The sequence below is a fragment of the Hemicordylus capensis genome, chromosome 2 (assembly GCF_027244095.1).
Source record: "Hemicordylus capensis ecotype Gifberg chromosome 2, rHemCap1.1.pri, whole genome shotgun sequence".
Taxonomy (NCBI): Eukaryota; Metazoa; Chordata; class Lepidosauria; order Squamata; family Cordylidae; genus Hemicordylus; species Hemicordylus capensis.
Window position 1 is genome coordinate 266,325,276 of NC_069658.1, and position 18,071 is coordinate 266,343,346.

Here is an 18,071-nt window from a genome sequence, read left to right on the forward strand (position 1 = left end):
GCTGTTCTTATGTTAAGTGGGATTGCTCCACTGCACACCTGCAGCATTAGTCAGGATGTTGGCCCATCTCTCTGCCACTTTTAAAAAAAGGGTTTGCTACATATACATTCTCTCTCAGGCAGTTGTACAGAAGGAAGAAGAGGTCAGAAGCATGGACTGCGAGAATTTAAAACTTTTTTAAAAAAAGAAAAAGATGCATGAAATTGCATGAGCACTGAGAGCTATGGGACAGAGCTGTGTCACCAACATCACAAAGAATCACCACAGTGATTAATTTGGTCTTAGCAATTATTAAATAAGGGAAGAGTCTGATCACTTTTGATTATGTAGCCACACAGAAATACAGATAAAGTCCTGTTTAATTTTCAGCTGTTAGGAACACAAAGTGGGGAAAAATTACTACTACTCTATATTGACCTTTTACAAGAATGTTGCAATTATTACTACAGTCTAATTGAGGAAGTGAGCTTTCTCCTTGCATTATATTCATCTTGTGGAAGTCTCCTTGCAGGGAGTGGGAGGAAACCTGTCATCAAGAGGTTCACAAGAAGTCAGATACCGACACCATGGAGACAGGCGCTATATACAAATATCAAATAAGATTAGAAATATCTTGGCAAACTCTGCCTTGTTTGCCTTGCTCTCTCCTACCAGAAAGTGACCTACAAAGCCAATAGAAGCACTGCTGCAAGACGGGTACCTTCTGTGGTCTGGGGAATCACCAGCGGTGGTCCTTGGTGCAGCTTCAGGTAATCCATGGGATCTCATTGAAAATAATAGAGGAAAGTTCTGAAGAGCCACAGGTTTCTCTGAAGCTTCCAAAAAGCAACTAACTTCTCAAGTTTAAATTTAATATTTATACTGAAACCCAGCTTGCCTAGCAACTCAGGCCCTGCCATGGAAAACCTCAAAGGGCTAAAATGCATATTATCTTAAGCTGAAGCCATCATTAAGAGACAAGCTGAACAGAGGAAATAAACTTCTGTTATGAAAAATCAGCCACAAGGGACCCCAATGCAGATATGGACCATGGTGTGTGGAGAATGGGGGTTAATATTTTTCTCCTGCACCATTTTCCTAATGAAAAACAAGCCCAGCCTCAACTAGCTATTTGCAACAAATAAATACGGGGGGGGGGGTTGGCAGGCTGGTGGAAAGCATTAACCCCTCCATGTTTTGTTTTTACAATAAAGTCACACTTCCAGTTTCTTTTTTTAAGCCACCTAATGGCACAGTGAGGAAGCAGCCTGCCTAGAGAGCAGGAGGCTGTTGGTTCGAATCCCTGCTGGTGTGTTTCCCAGAATATGGGAAACTCCTATATCTGGCAGTAGGGATGTGTAAACAGGTTCAACCCCAAACCTGTTCCAGGTCAAACCAGTTCAATTTGACTGTTCGGGGTCGGACCGAAACCCACCCTGTTCCAAACCTCCCTGGGCCATGCAGAAGCCAGGCATGCAGCCTGCATAATGGCGGGCCACCGGCTGAAGGCCAAAAACTGGCCGAAGAGCGCCTGAACCGGGTGAGGGAGTCATTTTGAAGGCCGGCAGGGGAGGGGAAACCTCTGCGGACACCCCCCCCACTGCCTCCAGGAAGTCCCCCAAGGGGAGTAAAAGGTTAAAAAAAAATTAAAAAGAATTTACAGCTTGTGAATCCCACCGGACTGAACCGAACTGCGGGGGGGGGGGGCGGGGTTCAAGGGGGTGCCAGACCGAACTGGCCTGGTTGGGTTCAAGGCCGTTCCGGCTTTGGTCCAAACTGGGCCAGTCGGTTCCATGCACATCCCTATTGGTCAGCAGCGATATAGGAAGGTGCTGAAAGGCATCATCTCATACTGCGCAGGAGATGGCAATGGTAAACCCCTCCTGTATTCTACCCACATGGCTCTGTGGTCACCAGGAGTCGACACCGACTTGAAGGCACAGCCTTTCCTTTTTAACATGTAGTTTGGTCCAAGGAAAGAAAATCATTGTCGTATGCATGGTTCTCCTACTCCCACAGATAGCTTGGTTGGATCGTGGGCCAAGAGGACCAATGCAGCATTTTAATTTAGAAGCGTTTCTTGCAATCTCCCAGCAATGGCCATAAGAAAAGAAAATGTGGTGACCTACAAAGAACAAGCACACCAGAACAATAGTCCCCATGATGAAGTTTAAGGACCCGCTTCTATTTTAATTAGTATTTAGATAAATTCATATCATGCAATGAACTGAAGTGCAGAAAGATAAACTAGAATAAATGGGAAATCTGAAAATTAGAAATGTGGATAGGTTTGCAAGTCATGGAACAGATCTGTGATAATTCTGCTCCAGGAAGTAAAGTGTGCCATCAAGTCGATTTTGACTCCTGGCGCCCACAGAGCCGTGTGGTTTTCTTTGGTAGAATACAGGAGGGGTTTACCACTGCCTCCTCCAGTGCAGTATGAGATGATGCCTTTCAGCATCTTCCTCTATTGCTGCTGCTCCATATAGTACCAGTGGGTATTCAAACTGGCAACCTTCTGCTTGTTAGTCAAGCATTTCCCTTCTGTAAAAAGAAAAGGGCGGGTGAGGTTTCCATGTGAATATAGAATTAAGACAATAATTTCAAAACAAACCATCTTCCCTTGTATTGCTCAAAGCCAAAGCTGAAGTTATTTGAATCAGTTTCTTCAGCTCTTAAGAAAGGGGCAGTTAGGCAGTATAGGGAGACTGACCAGGATAGAGAGAGATCTTCTCAACAAAAGCAATTGAAAGATCCCACCCACCCCAAAAATAAAAATAAATAAAAGTTCTTCTTTATATCCTGGCAGACAGCCATTATTCAATTACCTTTGCACTATGCAGCATTTGTCAAAAAGAGGGATGCCTCTCCCTTCTTCTCGGCAGGGACAGAGGACACTCCTTCCTGTTACAGACAGATGTGTGGGCAAATCAAAAACTTGTGTGTTCACCATGATTCAGTGCTAATTGGATGTTCTATAAATAACATGCAGCTGTTTTTCTGTAACAGTCAATGTTGCTGAATCATTTCAGCCAAACTTTTTCAGTTATGTAATCTTTGTCATTTATTGTATATGAATAATATAGAACCATAGAAGTGAAGGGGAGGTTCGGTGTAGTGTAGTCAGTAGCCAAGAGACTGAGCTGCACAGCAAGACGCGCCGGTAGCCTTAGGCAAGCTACTGTTAAGTATCGATTATGTTATGAGTTTGCTTGATATTTGTATGGCCAAAGGCACACCATGTTATATCTTATTTTTCCTGCACAGAATGACAAAGCAAGACTTTTGCTGAGACAGCTATTACCAAGTGATTATCTGTGTGCAGCTGGGTAGAGAATCTGTAGCCTTCAGTGGCTAGGCCACAAAAGTCAAAATAAGGTGAGATGATCAACACCTGTGTGCCAAAACCAGTAGCAAAATACTTAGATTTGATCAACAAGTTTGCCATGAAAGGGGAGGAGGGAAATCAGACCCAAACCAATATCACTATCAGTGGCATACACAGAGAGCATCTCCTAGAAACGAAAGATCCAAGTTTGTTCCTAGCCACTTTGGCGATGTCTTTTTTGAATTGCATCTGCTTTAAAGCAAGCCTTTGCTTTATTTTATTTATTTATTTATTTATCTATTTATCTATTTATTGTTTAATTAATTTATATACCACCTGATTCCAAAGGCTCTAAGCAGTTTACAAAAACAGTTTGTATGCAAACCCTTTAAGTAAAACTGCCTTGGAATAACGTGTATGTATGTCAATAATGCTCAGATTAGTCCAACATAGATTAGAGCCCTACGTGGAAAAGGAAATGCCGGATGTTCAAGCCGGTTTCAGAAAAGGCCAGGGAACAAGAGACATCATTACCTATGCATGCTGGATAATTGAGAAAGCCAGAGAATACAAAAAAGAAGTCAATATGTGCTTTTTCGACTACAGAAAATGCTTCAGTTGCGTCGACCATGTCAAGTTGTGGAATATCCTTAGGAAAATGGGCGTCCCAGAACATCTAATTGTTCTCATGAGAAACCTATACACAGGATAGGAAGCCACAGTCCAGACAGAACATGGTGAAACAGACTGGTTCCACATCGGCAAAGTAGTAAGACAAGGCTGTGTACTTTCTCCTTCTTTATTCAATTCATATGCTGAACATATACTGAGAGCAGCTGGATTGGAAGAAGATGAGCATGGTTTTGAAGTTGGAGGAAAAAACATCAATAACCTGCACTACGCTGATGACACCACTCTGATAGCTGAGAATGTGGGTGATCTGCAAGCTCTAGTAATGAAAGTCAAGGAACACAGTGAAAAAATGGGACTACAATGGAAGGAAGGAAGGAAGGAAGGAAGGAAGACTAAATTTATGTAAATGGGTACAACAACCAGCCTGACAGCTGCGGAGCCAGACGAATGGTGGCCTGGTTGCAGCCCCGCTTGGCGGCCTCCTCCAGTTACCCTCAGGTTCGTGATGTTACTTGAAGGAAAGAAAGGGGAAAATATCCTATTAGGCAGCCAGCACTGCCTGAAATAACAAACAGAGAGTTCACTCGGGCTCTTGGCAGCCTGGGTAAGAGGGGAGAGTTCGATCTGGGCTCCTCTGGAGCCCGAACCATGGGGCTTCAGTGACCATTTTCATTGGTGGACTGAGTTCTTTGAACTCATTTGCACAATTGTGGTTACGCCCCTGCAGCCTCAGAATTGATAATGAAGACACTGAATGGGTGGATAGCTTCTGCCTTTTAGGATCGACCGTCAACAATAAAGGATCCAGGAGTCAAGAAATATGCCCCAGATGAGCACTTGGTAGGGTTGCAATGAAGGTCTTGGAAAGGATATTTAGATGCCGTGACGTGTCTATACCTACAAAGATTAGAATCGTTCGGACAGTGGATTTTCCCATGACACTCTATGGATGCAAAAGCTGGACTTTGAAGAAGCGATATAGAAAAAGTACTGACGCTTTTGAACTTTGGTGCTGGAAAAGACATTTGAGGATACCATGGACAGCCAGGAAAACAAACAAATGGATCATAGAACAAATCGATCCAGAATTTTCACTGGAGGCACAAATGCCAAGGCTCAAACTATCATACTTCGGACACATTATGCAAAAACGCAGGTCCCTTGAGAAGTCCATAGTGCTGGTGAAAGTTGAAGGAAAGAGAAGAGACGACCAGCAGCAAGGTGGATGGACACGATTACAACAGCAATTATTGCACCACTGAAAGACCTTAAAGGCCAAGTTGAAGACAGATCATCCTGGAGAGAATCTATCTATGTGGTTGCTAAGAGTCAACACTGACTTGACAGCATCAATCAATCAGTGTCAATGCCAATGATTTTGAACTGCCCTTCATATGCTTTTTGTAAATCTTAAAGAAAATAATGACATATCCACATATCTTACTTTCTGTCTGAACTCTCTTTTGGAGAACCAGTTCCAAAAGCGTTCATTCTGCCATAGGGAGCTAAATTTCTTAAGTTGAGATAACAGACTTTCTTAATAGAAATATGCTTCCAGGTAGAAGGGAACTTGATCTGTGGCACTACTCCCTTTCAGTTTCAGTTCTACAGCTAAAACATGAATATAGTAATACTTATTTATCTCACACAGGGTTGTAGCAAGGATTACATCCAATAATATATGTGAACCACTTTGCACACTAAAAAACTGCCATAATGTGTGAAGCATCTATCTTCTATCTATATAATTCTCTAAGGCATACCCGTGGCTAATGCCGTGCGTGGCAGCTCTCGCGAGAATTCGCAAGCAGAAGCACTCTGGTGATTGGGCAGTGGGGATTCCATATGCAGATAGGGAGGAGGAGCCTGTGAAAGCAGAAGCACCATGGTGATTGGGCAGTGGGGATTCCATATGCAGATAGGGAAGAGGAGCCTCTGATGGTTAAGGTCAGTTGGAATGCAACAGTTACTGGTCAGAAGATGTTCTTTATTGTAGAGGAGAGGAATCTATATATAAAAAAGGATAGTGGGCAGGGGTCTGCAAAGAGAGGGGTTGTGAGGGAGGAAAAAGCCCCTTCATGAGAAGGAAGCTGGCATAGTGTGAATTAGATAGGAAACAAAGATGAACCAGATCTGTTTACTCAGGAAGGGAGAGAGAGAAAGAGAGACGGGAGGGGAGGGAAGAGTGAGTGGAGGAGAGAGAAAAAGAAGGGAGGGGAAGAGAGAAAGAAGGAAGGGCAAGGGGCCCGAGCCTGTCAGCAGCCTGAGGGGAATGAGCAGCCATGGAGGCACCTATTGGCAGCCAAGGCCATTGGCGGAGGCAGGCAAGGGACGTGCCCAGGGCTGCCAGCGGCCTGAGGGGAATGAGCGGCCATGGTGGTGGAGGTAGTGAGGAAGAGCCCTGTCAACCACTACTGCTGCTGCTGCTACTCCTTTGGGGAGGAGCAGGAACAGGACTCCGGCGAGGGTGTGGAGGTCTCTGGGGATAGGGGTTGCAGCTTGGCCAATAGGTGCCACAATGCTGCAGCCGCAACCAAGAGGTGTGAGGTGGATGGAGTGAAGTGATGGAGGAGGAGCAGGAGTGCAGCTCAGGTGAGGGTGGAGAAAACTCTGATGTGAGAGGGCCTGTAGCAGGGGGTGTGAGGAGCAATCAAGTACTAGCGTGCAGATGATCTGTGCGGGTTAAGCTAGTTATTATTATTGCAATAATGAGCAATAACTGACTGAGGGTAGATAAAAACTGAACTGCGAAGAGCCATTGATGGCCTGTTCACTGGACAGATGATCTATTTGTCTTGGGCACCAGGCCTGAAATCAGCATGGCCAGTCACAGTGGATAAAATGGGTTCAGGTAAAGGAGATGGGAAGAGTGGTCTTGGGAGGAGGAGGAGGAGGAAGAAGAAGAAGAAGGGGAGAAGATACAGAAATGATGAGCATGGTGGAACCCAAACTAGAACCAGGAACCCAAACTAGGTGCACAAATACCTAGAGCAGCTCAAATGTAGGGAAACAATGCATTATCCACTACCCCAGAAAAACAAAAAGGAACCACACATTGAGAGGCAACGCTCAAGGCAACAATTCTATGTACATAACATTTGTAAGAGATTATGCTTTGGGTGAAGCTGGAGTGTTAAGACAAAAGCAAAAGAAATCACAAAAAGACTTTTTAAAATTCTGGATTCAAAAATTTCTCTAAGCATTTCTAAATTAGATCACAGTCAATCCCTCCTTTAATTTGCTTATGGAAGACTTTTTATTTTCTCCTGTCAGAGGATTTCAATATTTGTCTTAACTGAAGCTTTTGAATATATTTCAGAGGAGAGATTATCATATGAGAAAGTGCATTTGCCTGAAGTCTTCCCATCAAAAGACAGTTTGCCTAGAAAAACACACACATTCCCCCTCTTTAGATTTTTTCACACTTTTTTCCTGAACAGAATGTACAGAACTGGAATAATTCATTAGCCTATGGAAAAATTCATTGAAATCTTTCACACTTGGGGCTAAGGCTGTTACCTTGCTCAGCAAGGTAATTTTTCTGTGATTTTTTTTAGGGTCATTCTAATTCTCTCTTACTAACAAAGAATGTTGTAGGTAGACCGCCTTGTCAGTAAAACACACAGCTCTAAAATACCTATTCATAATATGATTATTAGCAAATGTGCTGATTTTTAAGGACACACTTTCCATTCATTGCATACCAGTTATGCTAGTGATGTCCTATTTTATTCAAAATGTAAGTGCTAGTGTAGCAATACCTTTGATGCGCTTTAATACATTTTCCAGGTTTTTCTTAAAAAGAAATTTTTATATGGAAATGCATTCATAGGAAATTTGACAAGAACAGAATCCTCTAATAAAGAGCAGAGAGAAAGCCAATATCTTATCTATAGAACCACTGGGCTCAAGCAAAGACTGCGCTCTCTTATCTTTTCCTGGATGGGACACACTCCATAGCTGTTCAGATTAATATTCTGATCCTCATGCTCTCCACTGCTCTCAGTGTCAGTGATGAGAAATTCTAGGAACAATGCTACCTGGGCTTGCCTTACTTTGAAGGAGAGATCACTGAAGACCTATGGTACTTTTGTAAAACAAAGTGGACAAGTTTGGTACTGGAGAAAAGAGACGTGTGTGTGTGTGTGTGTGTGTGCGTGTGGGTGGGTGGAGAGAGAGAGAACTGGTGTTGGTGCAGCAATGCAAAGAAGACGCCAGCCAGCACTGCTGGGGTTATGCTGCATGCCGCCTTGCACCACATACACAGCCAAACTATGGTGTGCCCTAGCAGTTGAGGTTGGTGGTGAGGGGAAAGAGGGGTGGCATCTGGGTGAGTGAGGCGGGTGATGGGCTGGCAAAGGAGGCGGAGTGCTGAGAGCCAGAGATGGGCTGGCAAAAACACAGTTGAGATAAGGCAGCAGCAGGCAGGTGAAGTGAAATCTGTGGTGGAGCAGGGTGCCTGCAGTTGCTGCCCTGTGGTGCACTCTCCGCCTTAGGCCATCGCCTCACTTGACCTCATGGGAGAGCCACCCACCTGCTAATCCACCCAGCAGACTAGGACACTTATGTACTGGCATCACTGCCCATACAGAGGCATAAGTGTCCACACAAAGGAGCCATATAGCTCCCTGCAGACAGGGATTTGAATTGCCCAGCAGCCCAAATGCAGACAAGAACAAGCTGCACACCACAATCCTTTTGCCAGGGAAAAATCCAGGACCACCATAAGAAGGAAAGAGTGCTGTTCCAATTGCAGTAGCCAGCCACCTCCAGAGGCCAGCATCTAGAAGCATAATAACTGCACACAGAGCTCAACGGCAACAGATCTTCCAGGAGAAAGATCTGAATCCAAGTTTGTTAGAAATTATTCTGCACAGATATTAATAACATTACATGCAGCAGCAGATAATCTGTGTGAGGGGAAGGTCTCTGGAGAAAAACATTTTCACAGCTTGCAGAATATGTTTGCATACCTGTCATGTTTTTCCTGAAACTTTTTCTTATTCTCTTCAAACTGCTCCAAGACACCTTTGAATCTTCCAGGAGGAAAATTAAGTGAACCTTTTTCTTTTCCATCCCCTCCAAAGAGCTGTGGTTTAGACTGGTACTTGGCAAAAATGCTGGGCTCATTCTGTTTTTGAAAGAAAGACAAAATGTAATAGTATTTTATATGTATGAAGGGAAAAAGATAGAGTGACAGCCAAATGCTGTCTACACATTCACTAGCAAGTGCCTCCTCTTTTTCTGTGTAGTATTTTATTTTATTTACACTAAAACAAAAGTTTAATCTGGAGGTCTGTGTATCACTGTAGCCAAATTCCTGTTTTCTAAGAGGGGCATGGTTGATGAACCAACATTAAGCTACTGAAAAGCACTCTTGGCCACAGATGCCTCTTGAGAATTAATTAACAACACTAGATCATGTAGCACTCCCAGACTAGAGACCTGCTCCTTATGGGGGAGTGTAACCCCACCCAGAACAAGCTGTAAACACAACATAATCCATCCTTACACCTATTTTCTTCAAACTACAAACTTTCTTCAACACACTCCTATTAAAATGCTCAACTTCATTTAATTTACTAACAATTAATTAGAAATACAATATTTTCTGTGACAATAAAGAGAATATTGTCACAGAGATCATATTGCCTTTTAGTTTAAGTGGCAGCATATTTGTGAGCATGCGGAATGGTAAATTTGTTTGCTTAAAGATATGAGACAACAGCAATCTGTGGGGGAAATTCAAATAAAAAGTGCTTATTGGAATGTTTTATATCGGTTTATCACAGAATTTTCTTTCTATAGTAATAATGAGCAAAAGTGTGCAACTTCTGCCGATAGTACTGTTTCAACAGCAACATGTATTTCTAAAAGTGAAAAAGTAGGGAAGATAATTACAAGTATCCATTAACACTGCTTTGCAAACTAATTTTGAAAGTGGTTTATAATGCTGTAAAATAAAAATATAAAATTGTTGATGCTACACACGGTTATTTTTAGGATGGCTGAAAGCGGCCTTTCAGTTTTTGAAGGATTTGCATATGCAAGCAATCTGTATGTCTACTGAAGAGAAGAAAGTCTTGTCAGAAAGAATTCAATGAAGATAGTTAATCATTGGTACTTATACCCACAAATGCTTCATCATATTTATAATAATGTCCCTCCAAAATGTTGGCAGGGATGTGGGGAAATGGGAACACTTTTATTTATCTATTTATTTATTCTATTTCTATACTGCCTTTCCAAAAATGGCTCAAAAATTTCCACATGTGATGGAACTGCAGTGTTATAAACAGGTTCTGAAGGAGAGTCTTTGATTAAATCAATGAAATTACACATTACAGTTTTCTGCCTACATCTAAGTGGACACTGTTAAATATTTTTGAATGTGAATTTCAGGGCACTATGCAGATAAGCTTTGTTTAATCTCTCTTGTTTACAGCAAGACTAGAAACAACACACTAGAGGAAAAGTCAGGAATCACCTAGAATACCATGGTATCAACAAAAAGGGTCTTGGGAATTAATGGACAAAATAACAAAACAAATCTGTGTCCTTAATAAGCAAGATGATTCTGCTGCTTTAATAGAAGATTGGTTTCCATTAATCTCATTTGTAAACTAAAAGTCACTGGTTAAATGTTTTCCTGAAACATATGTTAATTCTGGTCAAATATAATTATGGTCTAGCATCATTTTTTGCACACAGTATCCCCTCTCCTATTAAAAACATAGGGGCTAATATCTAGATGAATGTTGCAATGGCACTACAGGGCAGGGGGGATTTTCACTGATATCCCTTTAGGAGGCACGGGGGGGTGGCTTTAGAGGGAAGGGGAAATCAGTGAAAATAATTAATCTAGATGCCTGCCCCCCTTTTTTTTAAAGTGAGGGGTGGGGGCAGAATGTGTGTATTATTATTGTTGTTGTTGTTGTTGACAGTTGGATTGTCCCATAATTTCCCCCAGAATTGCACTGTTTCTTCTTTATTTGGTGTTTCTACGTTTCTTGCAGTTTCTCCTTCTATGCTTTGGTAGAAACGTCTCTGATCTGACTGGAATAGTAGATTCCGCCTGTGTTGTGTGATTCTGGCTTCGTATCTGCTAATCTACTTTAACACTGCTGTTATTTGCTGCTTTATTATTTCCAGGACTTCTCTAATTTTCCTTGAATCTAGATAGTATTTTTGGATCAGATACTGTTTGGTGTTTTCATTCATCAGCTTCTTGTCTTTCATATATTTCAATTTACTAGCATCTGATCTAAGTTCTAATCCAATCTTCCATTTAGGTGATGTACTACTTTCTTTTTTAACAGGTCCACTGATCTTATATCCAAGCTCTTGTGTTGTCATTGTTGCTGCACTGTACATTAGTTGGTTTGTTTCTTGCAAATTATTGGTTGTTATTTCTGCAAGTGCAGCATTTGCATCTTTTAATGCCTGAGCAAGTTGTGTTTTGGCAACTGTTTTTAGAGCTGGAAGTCGAACCCTGGTGGTTGTTTCATTCATGTGCTCAGTTACAGGAGAAACTCGGAAAATTAGAATATCGTGCAAAAGTCCATTAATTTCAGTAATGCAAATTAAAAGGTGAAACTGATATATGAGACAGACACATTACATGCAAAGCGAGATAAGTCAAGGCTTAATTTGTTATAATTGTGATGATCATGGCGTACAGCTCATGAAAACCCCAAATCCACAATCCCAGAAAATTAGAATATTACATGGAACCAAGAAGACAAGGATTGAAGAATAGAACAATATCGGACCTCTGAAAAGTATACAGTGTACTGTGCTTGATTGGCCAGCAAACTCGCCTGACCTGACCCCATAGAGAATCTATGGGACATTGCCAAGAGAAGGATGAGAGACATGAGACCAAACAATGCAGAATTGCTGAAGGCCGCTAATGAAGCATCCTGGTCTTCCATAATACCTCATCAGTGCCACAGGCTGATAGCATCCATGCCACGCCGCATTGAGGCAGTAATTGCTGCAAAAGGGGCCCAAACCAAGTACTGAATACATATGCATGCTTATACTTTTCAGAGGTCCGATATTGTTCTATTCTTCAATCCTTGTCTTCTTGGTTCCATGTAATATTCTAATTTTCTGAGATTGTGGATTTGGGGTTTTCATGAGCTGTACGCCATGATCATCACAATTATAACAAATTAAGCCTTGACTTATCTCGCTTTGCATGTAATGTGTCTGTCTCATATATCAGTTTCACCTTTTAATTTGCATTACTGAAATTAATGGACTTTTGCACGATATTCTAATTTTCCGAGTTTCACCTGTATGTTTTGCTTTAGTTCTTGTTGCTTTTCTGTTAAACGGCATTCAGGTTTTTGAGGTGAAGGCAAAGGGGAGGTTGCCTGGTTTTGATTTTGAAACAGTTCAGCAACAGTGGCATCCACCGTGTAGGGCTTTAAAGGTCAATACCAGCACCCTGAATCTAGCCCGGAAGCGGACCAGTAGCCAATGAAGCCAACACAGGATGGGTGTAATACTTGTGAAGCGACTTGCACCCATGAGCATCCTTGCAGCAGCATTCTGAACCAGTTGAAGCTTCCGAACAATCTTCAAGGGCAACTCCACGTAGAGCACATTGTAGTAGTCCAATCTGGATACCAATGCATGAGTGACAGGTCAGGTCCCACTTCTCCAAGTAGGGTCGCAGCTGGCGTACCAGTCGTAGTTGGTAAAAGGCATTTCTGCACACCACTGCCACCTGCACCTCCAAGGACAGTGTTGGGTCCAGAAGAACCCCCAAGCTGTGGACTTTGTCTTTCAGAGGGAGCGTGACCCTTTCCAAGATCAGATTTATCTCATTACTTGGATGATCAGTTCTACCAACCCAGAGCACTTATGCGTCTATCAATCCGTCCCATTGCTGGGGTCAAGTCTGGCTCCTAAATCAAAAGCAGTAAGACCTGACCCCCAGAATCACCAGCAGCACAGCTGCTGCCATTGGCCTTGCCATGCTGGTAAGGGCCCTTAGTAGCAGCTGCAATCACCCGGTGTTGTATGGGTACTCCACCAAGAGATCAGAGAACCAGTGGAGTTTTAGACTGATAACACTGCTGCATGGCATTCTAGCAGACAAAAGAACATTAAAGGCAGCATGGCAAGTTCACACACATTTGTGCACAGCTTAGTAAGGAGTTCTGTCTGGCAGGAGACAAAGCCAAATGACTCAGCTGTTAGCTGGGCAGAAGATAGCACTGTTTGTACTGCAGCAGCTCAATCAGATTGGGTTGCCAAGATGGCTTCGTTGAAGGCATGAATGGAGTAATTTTTAATGGATATGTTAAGTGTGAATTAGTTGCTCCCCACTATGGCCCTTTAGTGCTGCTGCTGCACTGCTTTTCCACAATCAGCTGGAAGTAGAATTAAAATTGTGATTCCACATCGCACTCAGTATAGCTTTATATTAAGGTCATCACGACCCCAGTAGCTGGGCTGGGAAGGGGAGGTGGTGGGGTAAGGCAGGTTCTTACCTGCCTTCCCCCTACACAAGCAGCTGCCCTCTTGGGCTCCTCCGCACCACGTGCCCACATGGTCAGTGCGGCAACGGAGATGTGAGCTGAGACAGGGAGGAGGAAGTCCTTCAGGCATCCCAGAGTGCACTGTGCAAGCAATGGAGTGGCTGCTTTCTGTAGAGCAGCTGCCGCTTTGCTCTGTGTGGCCATTCCTCCCTCTTGGCTCATGCCTAAAATGGTAGTGGGCTGGGGTGAGGGGGGGGAGCCCAGCTACCTGGCAGCAATCGCATATATGTTCGCCTGAGCAGAACAAAGTGTAAAGTAAAGTGTGCCGTCCAGTCGATTTCGACTCCTGACACCAACAGAGCCCTGTGGTTTTCTTTTGGTAGAATACAGGAGGGGTTTACCATTGCCTCCTCCCGTGCAGCCTTTCAACATCTTCCTTTCAACATCTTGCAGCCCGATATAGTACTAGCAGGGATTCGAACCAGCAACCACATGCCTGTTAGTCAAGCATTTCCCTGCTGCGCCACCATCAGTAAAAAGCCATGTAGAGAAACCGGGCTCTGCAGGTCTGGAGCAGCCAGGAGCAGAGGGCTCCCAAGGCTCCAGACAACATGAGCTGCCCTGGGGTAGCCCAGGCAGCTTGTCATGAGAACAGCCTCATTATCTGGCAATTCCAAGGACCATGTCCTAGATATTTCTATAATATTTGAGACCCATTCAGCAAAAATTCCATGCAGTTTTAATTAGTGGCTTCCCCCTTACAACTTCTGCCTATGCTATTGCTTCCTGCAGCATTACTCATGCATAACCTCATAATTGCCCCCTAATCAATCAATTCCTGTTCCTTGCAAGTGGCAGCTTTACTTCCTGATTTCCGTCCCCCCACCCTCTGATTTTTAATTGCAAAATAGCTCCATAACCTTTAATCAATAGCATGTCAAATATTCTGGAAGTATGATGCTAATTATATAGTTTACCATGATTGTTTTTAAAGTCATTAAGAAAAGAAGAGCTGTGTACAGATGCACCTGTCGCTGCAGAATTAGCTCTGCTTTCCTCATCTTCAGTCCTGCACTGATACACACATACAACTTATGGTTCAAATCCTAATAGTGTTTCCTGCACACTCCTCCCCACCTTGTTTCAAATGAACTGCCCTCTTTATATTTGGTTTTCAAAATTCCTGATATGATTATCCAATTAGAATATCCAATTAGATATGATTATCCAATTAGAAATGCTTATAAAAAGCACTGTTAAATATGCTTTGATGAAGCGGGGTGGCTTTGTAAAAGACACATGGACAAGCCAACTGACACTATGCATACATCTGTTCTGAAAGGGGTAAGTAACTTTATAACAGACACAAAAGCTATCCTATCAGCACTGGGCAAGTCCTCTATTCCCAAACTGTGCAAATGAGGTAAATGCACTTCCACAGTGGGGTCACTGCTGAAATGTTGTACATCTGTATGCGTGCACTCTAAGTGGAGTTGTTCTCTATTCAAGCAGAAAAGGCCTGCTTCTGTTCAAGGAAGCATTGTTGAACAAAATGGAAACCTGAGTCCCTTGATTTAAAGCAGCCAGATTGCCCTTTCATCTTTTCCCCCCAAAGCAAAATTCATTTTCCCTGTTTGAAGTGGCAGACTAGGGAAGCCACTTACAAAGCACAGAACGGGCAAAAAGCATCTAAGGCTTCAGAACAGACCTTACTGCACTCTCTAATCTCAAACATTAAGCTTCTTTTTGTGTTAAAAGTGCTTTGGTGTAAATGTTATTTAAATGAAAACTACTATTTCACGGCAACTGCAGTGAAAATACCACTTGCATATGCTTTCTCAAATGCATATACCATTTGAGAAAGCACAGGAAAAATAGAGATTCCTGCTTTTACAGACAGTGAAAAATCTTCCCCAGCAGAATCAATAGCAATATAGCAGATGGATGCTAAATTTTAAGAAGTTAATAATCTCTGGCATAGATCATCCTGTAGGAGACCACTTTCCCCCCTCCTCAGATGTAATGAATGGAAGTACAGCTCTTTTTACAATGGGAAACATCGTGATATTTTCACAAGAACAATAATCTAAGCACACTGTGAAGTAAAACAGAGGATAGTTTCATTACGGAAACAAGAATAAAACAGTAGCTGCCTGTGCCTATAAACAGAAATGAATGAAGTATAAATTGTGGGCCCACAGCTGCTCATGTGTTTCTCTTTCAAACAACAATATTGAACTTCACTTCTTGTACTCAAGAATATTAATGTTCTTCATGACTATAACAGCACTGTGCAGGTGTGGAATTTGGTATCTGTCACATAATCTCAGCTTCAGTTTTTGTTGTTCGTTTGTTTTTCCTTTTGCACAGGGCACTTCCGGTGCACCATGCACTGGGGCAGAAAGGACGTATGCTGCCACCCCGCTGGACTGTTTTAAAGCACTGCGCTGGTGGGGGAAACGTGGCGGTGGGGGATAAGAGCACCCTCCCCAGTCCTTAAAGCTACTCCCCACCTCTGAACCAGCCAAACTGCCCAACTTTTGAACCGATTTGGAGGTCCATAAAAGGGCCTCTGAACCAGTTCGTGCACATCCCTATCCAGCACTTTTATCCATGACCCTAAAACCCCCTAGAGGTCACTATGAGACATTGCAGCTGAGAGCTGATGCTGCCAGGGTCCTAGCTCCAACATATTTTACCATAATTTTTATATATATTACAGTGTCTTAAGGTCTTCTCCGTTACATGCCGAGGCTGTTCTCACAAGCAACCAAGCCCAAGCTTAAGCAGCCAAGCCTGGGCTTGGTTGCCTGTGAGAACCGCCAAGGATCCACATGGATCCCAGCAGTGCTACGGTGCTAAACCCAGTGCCACACCCTGGCTGTTAGCCGAGGTCCCGGGATCCTATGTCAGTGCGGCTTGCTTGTAGCTTGCACTGACATAGAGACAGGCACCTAGAGGGCCCACCCACTGGGGAATCCCCCAGTGCACTGTGCTTGGTGCACAGAGCACTGTGGGATTCACAAAAGCCAAGGCAATGAGTTTACTCTGTTTACCTGTGCTGCCAGGAGCAGCACAGAGAGCTGTCCATGCTGCTCTCGGCAGCACTAGTCATATGGGTGTTTGGCTTGCGCAGCTCAGGGGCTGCAACAAATCATCTTGGGGAAGGTAGATTGAACCCTGCCTTGCCCCCACCTGTCTACCTATTCGCGAGCACAGTGAACATAAGAACAATCCTGCTGGATCAGGCCCAAGGCCCAGCTAGTGCAGCATCCTGTTTCACACAGTGTCCCACCAGATGCCACTGGGAGCCTACAGTTGAGGGCATGCCATCTCCCCTGCTGTTACTCCCCTATAACTGGTACTCAGAGGCAACCTGCCTCTCGGGCTGGAGGTGGCCTACAACCCTCCAACTAGTAGCGGTTGATAGACGTCTCCTCCATGAAGTTATCCAAGCCCCTCTTAAAGCCATCCAGGTTGTTGGCTGTCACCACCTCTTTTGGCAGAGAATTCCACAAGTTGATTATGCTTTGTGTGAAAACGTACTTCTGTCTGTTGGTCCTAAATTTCCTGGCAATCAATTTTATGGGATGGGCCCTGGTTCTAGTGTTATGTGAGAAGGAAAAGAACTTCTCTCTATCCACTTTCTCTACACAATGAATGATTTTATAGACCTCTATCATGTCTCCCCACAGTGGTGTGAATTGCCTTACTGTAGAGCTGGGAGAAAAGCTGGTATTGTGGTAGTGAGCATAAATTATTCCCTTTGCTAAGCAGGGCTCACCTTGGCTTGCATTTGGGTGGGTAACTACATGTGAGTGCTGTCAGCTATATGATATTGCTATAGCTGACAGTGGTGCATCTGCTTACTGCATGCAGAAGGTCCCTGGTTTAATCCCTGGGATCTCCAGCTAGCGTTGACAGAGACTCCTGCCTGAAACCTTGGAGAAGCCGCTGCCAGCCAGTGTAGATCAGGGTGGGCAAACTTGGCCCTCCAGCTGTTGCTGAACTACACTTGTGGCTGGGGATGATGGGAGTTATAGTTCAATATCAGTCAGAGGGCCAAGTTCACCTACCCCTGGTGTAAACAATACTGAGCTAGATTGAGCTAGACAATATAGAGCTATACCTCTAGTATAGACAATACTGAGCTAGATTTCTGACTGCTGTCCCATGTGCCTAAACAAATAATAAACAGTCCTACAGTTTCTGTAGGACCAGTGCATAATGACAAAAAATGACTAACTTGGCAAAGAGGCACCTTTTTAATGTGGTGATTCTCTTTATTTAGCAGGGGGGGAGTAACTGACCCTATCCACCCCCAGCACAGTACCTCCAGTGACTGTTGCTGGTGTCTGTCTTATGTTTATTTTTAGATTTTGAGCCCTTTGGGGACAGGGATCCATCTTGTTTGTTTGTTATTTCTCTATGTAAACCACCCAGAGCCATTTTTGGAAGGGTGGTATAGAAATCAAATAAATAAAATAAAATAACTTGGGTTGAAATATTTCCTCAGCCTGGAAGTTCCCTGGGCAGCATTCAGTAAGTGACTACATAAGTCATGTTACCTCTCAGCCTAATGTCCCTTACAAGGGTTGTTATGAGGCCAAAATGCAATATTGAGCTCTTTGGAGGAA

The 18,071-nt window shown here is 43.4% G+C and overlaps 1 protein-coding gene across 17 annotated transcripts in view; it reads right to left on the minus strand.

Annotated features, from left to right (window-relative positions):
- The window catches only part of IHO1 (interactor of HORMAD1 1), an 86,993-nt gene that overhangs the window by 42,047 nt on the left and 26,875 nt on the right, over positions 1–18,071 (minus strand). For 16 of the 17 annotated variants that reach the window (XM_053301515.1, XM_053301508.1, XM_053301507.1 and 13 more), the window contains one exon: positions 8,914–9,071. In XM_053301515.1, coding sequence (XP_053157490.1) covers positions 8,914–9,071 — 158 coding nt within the window. Of the gene's footprint in view, positions 1–2,807; positions 2,884–8,913; positions 9,072–18,071 lie in introns of those variants that run through there. The other variant, XM_053301513.1, reaches the window with a different exon arrangement.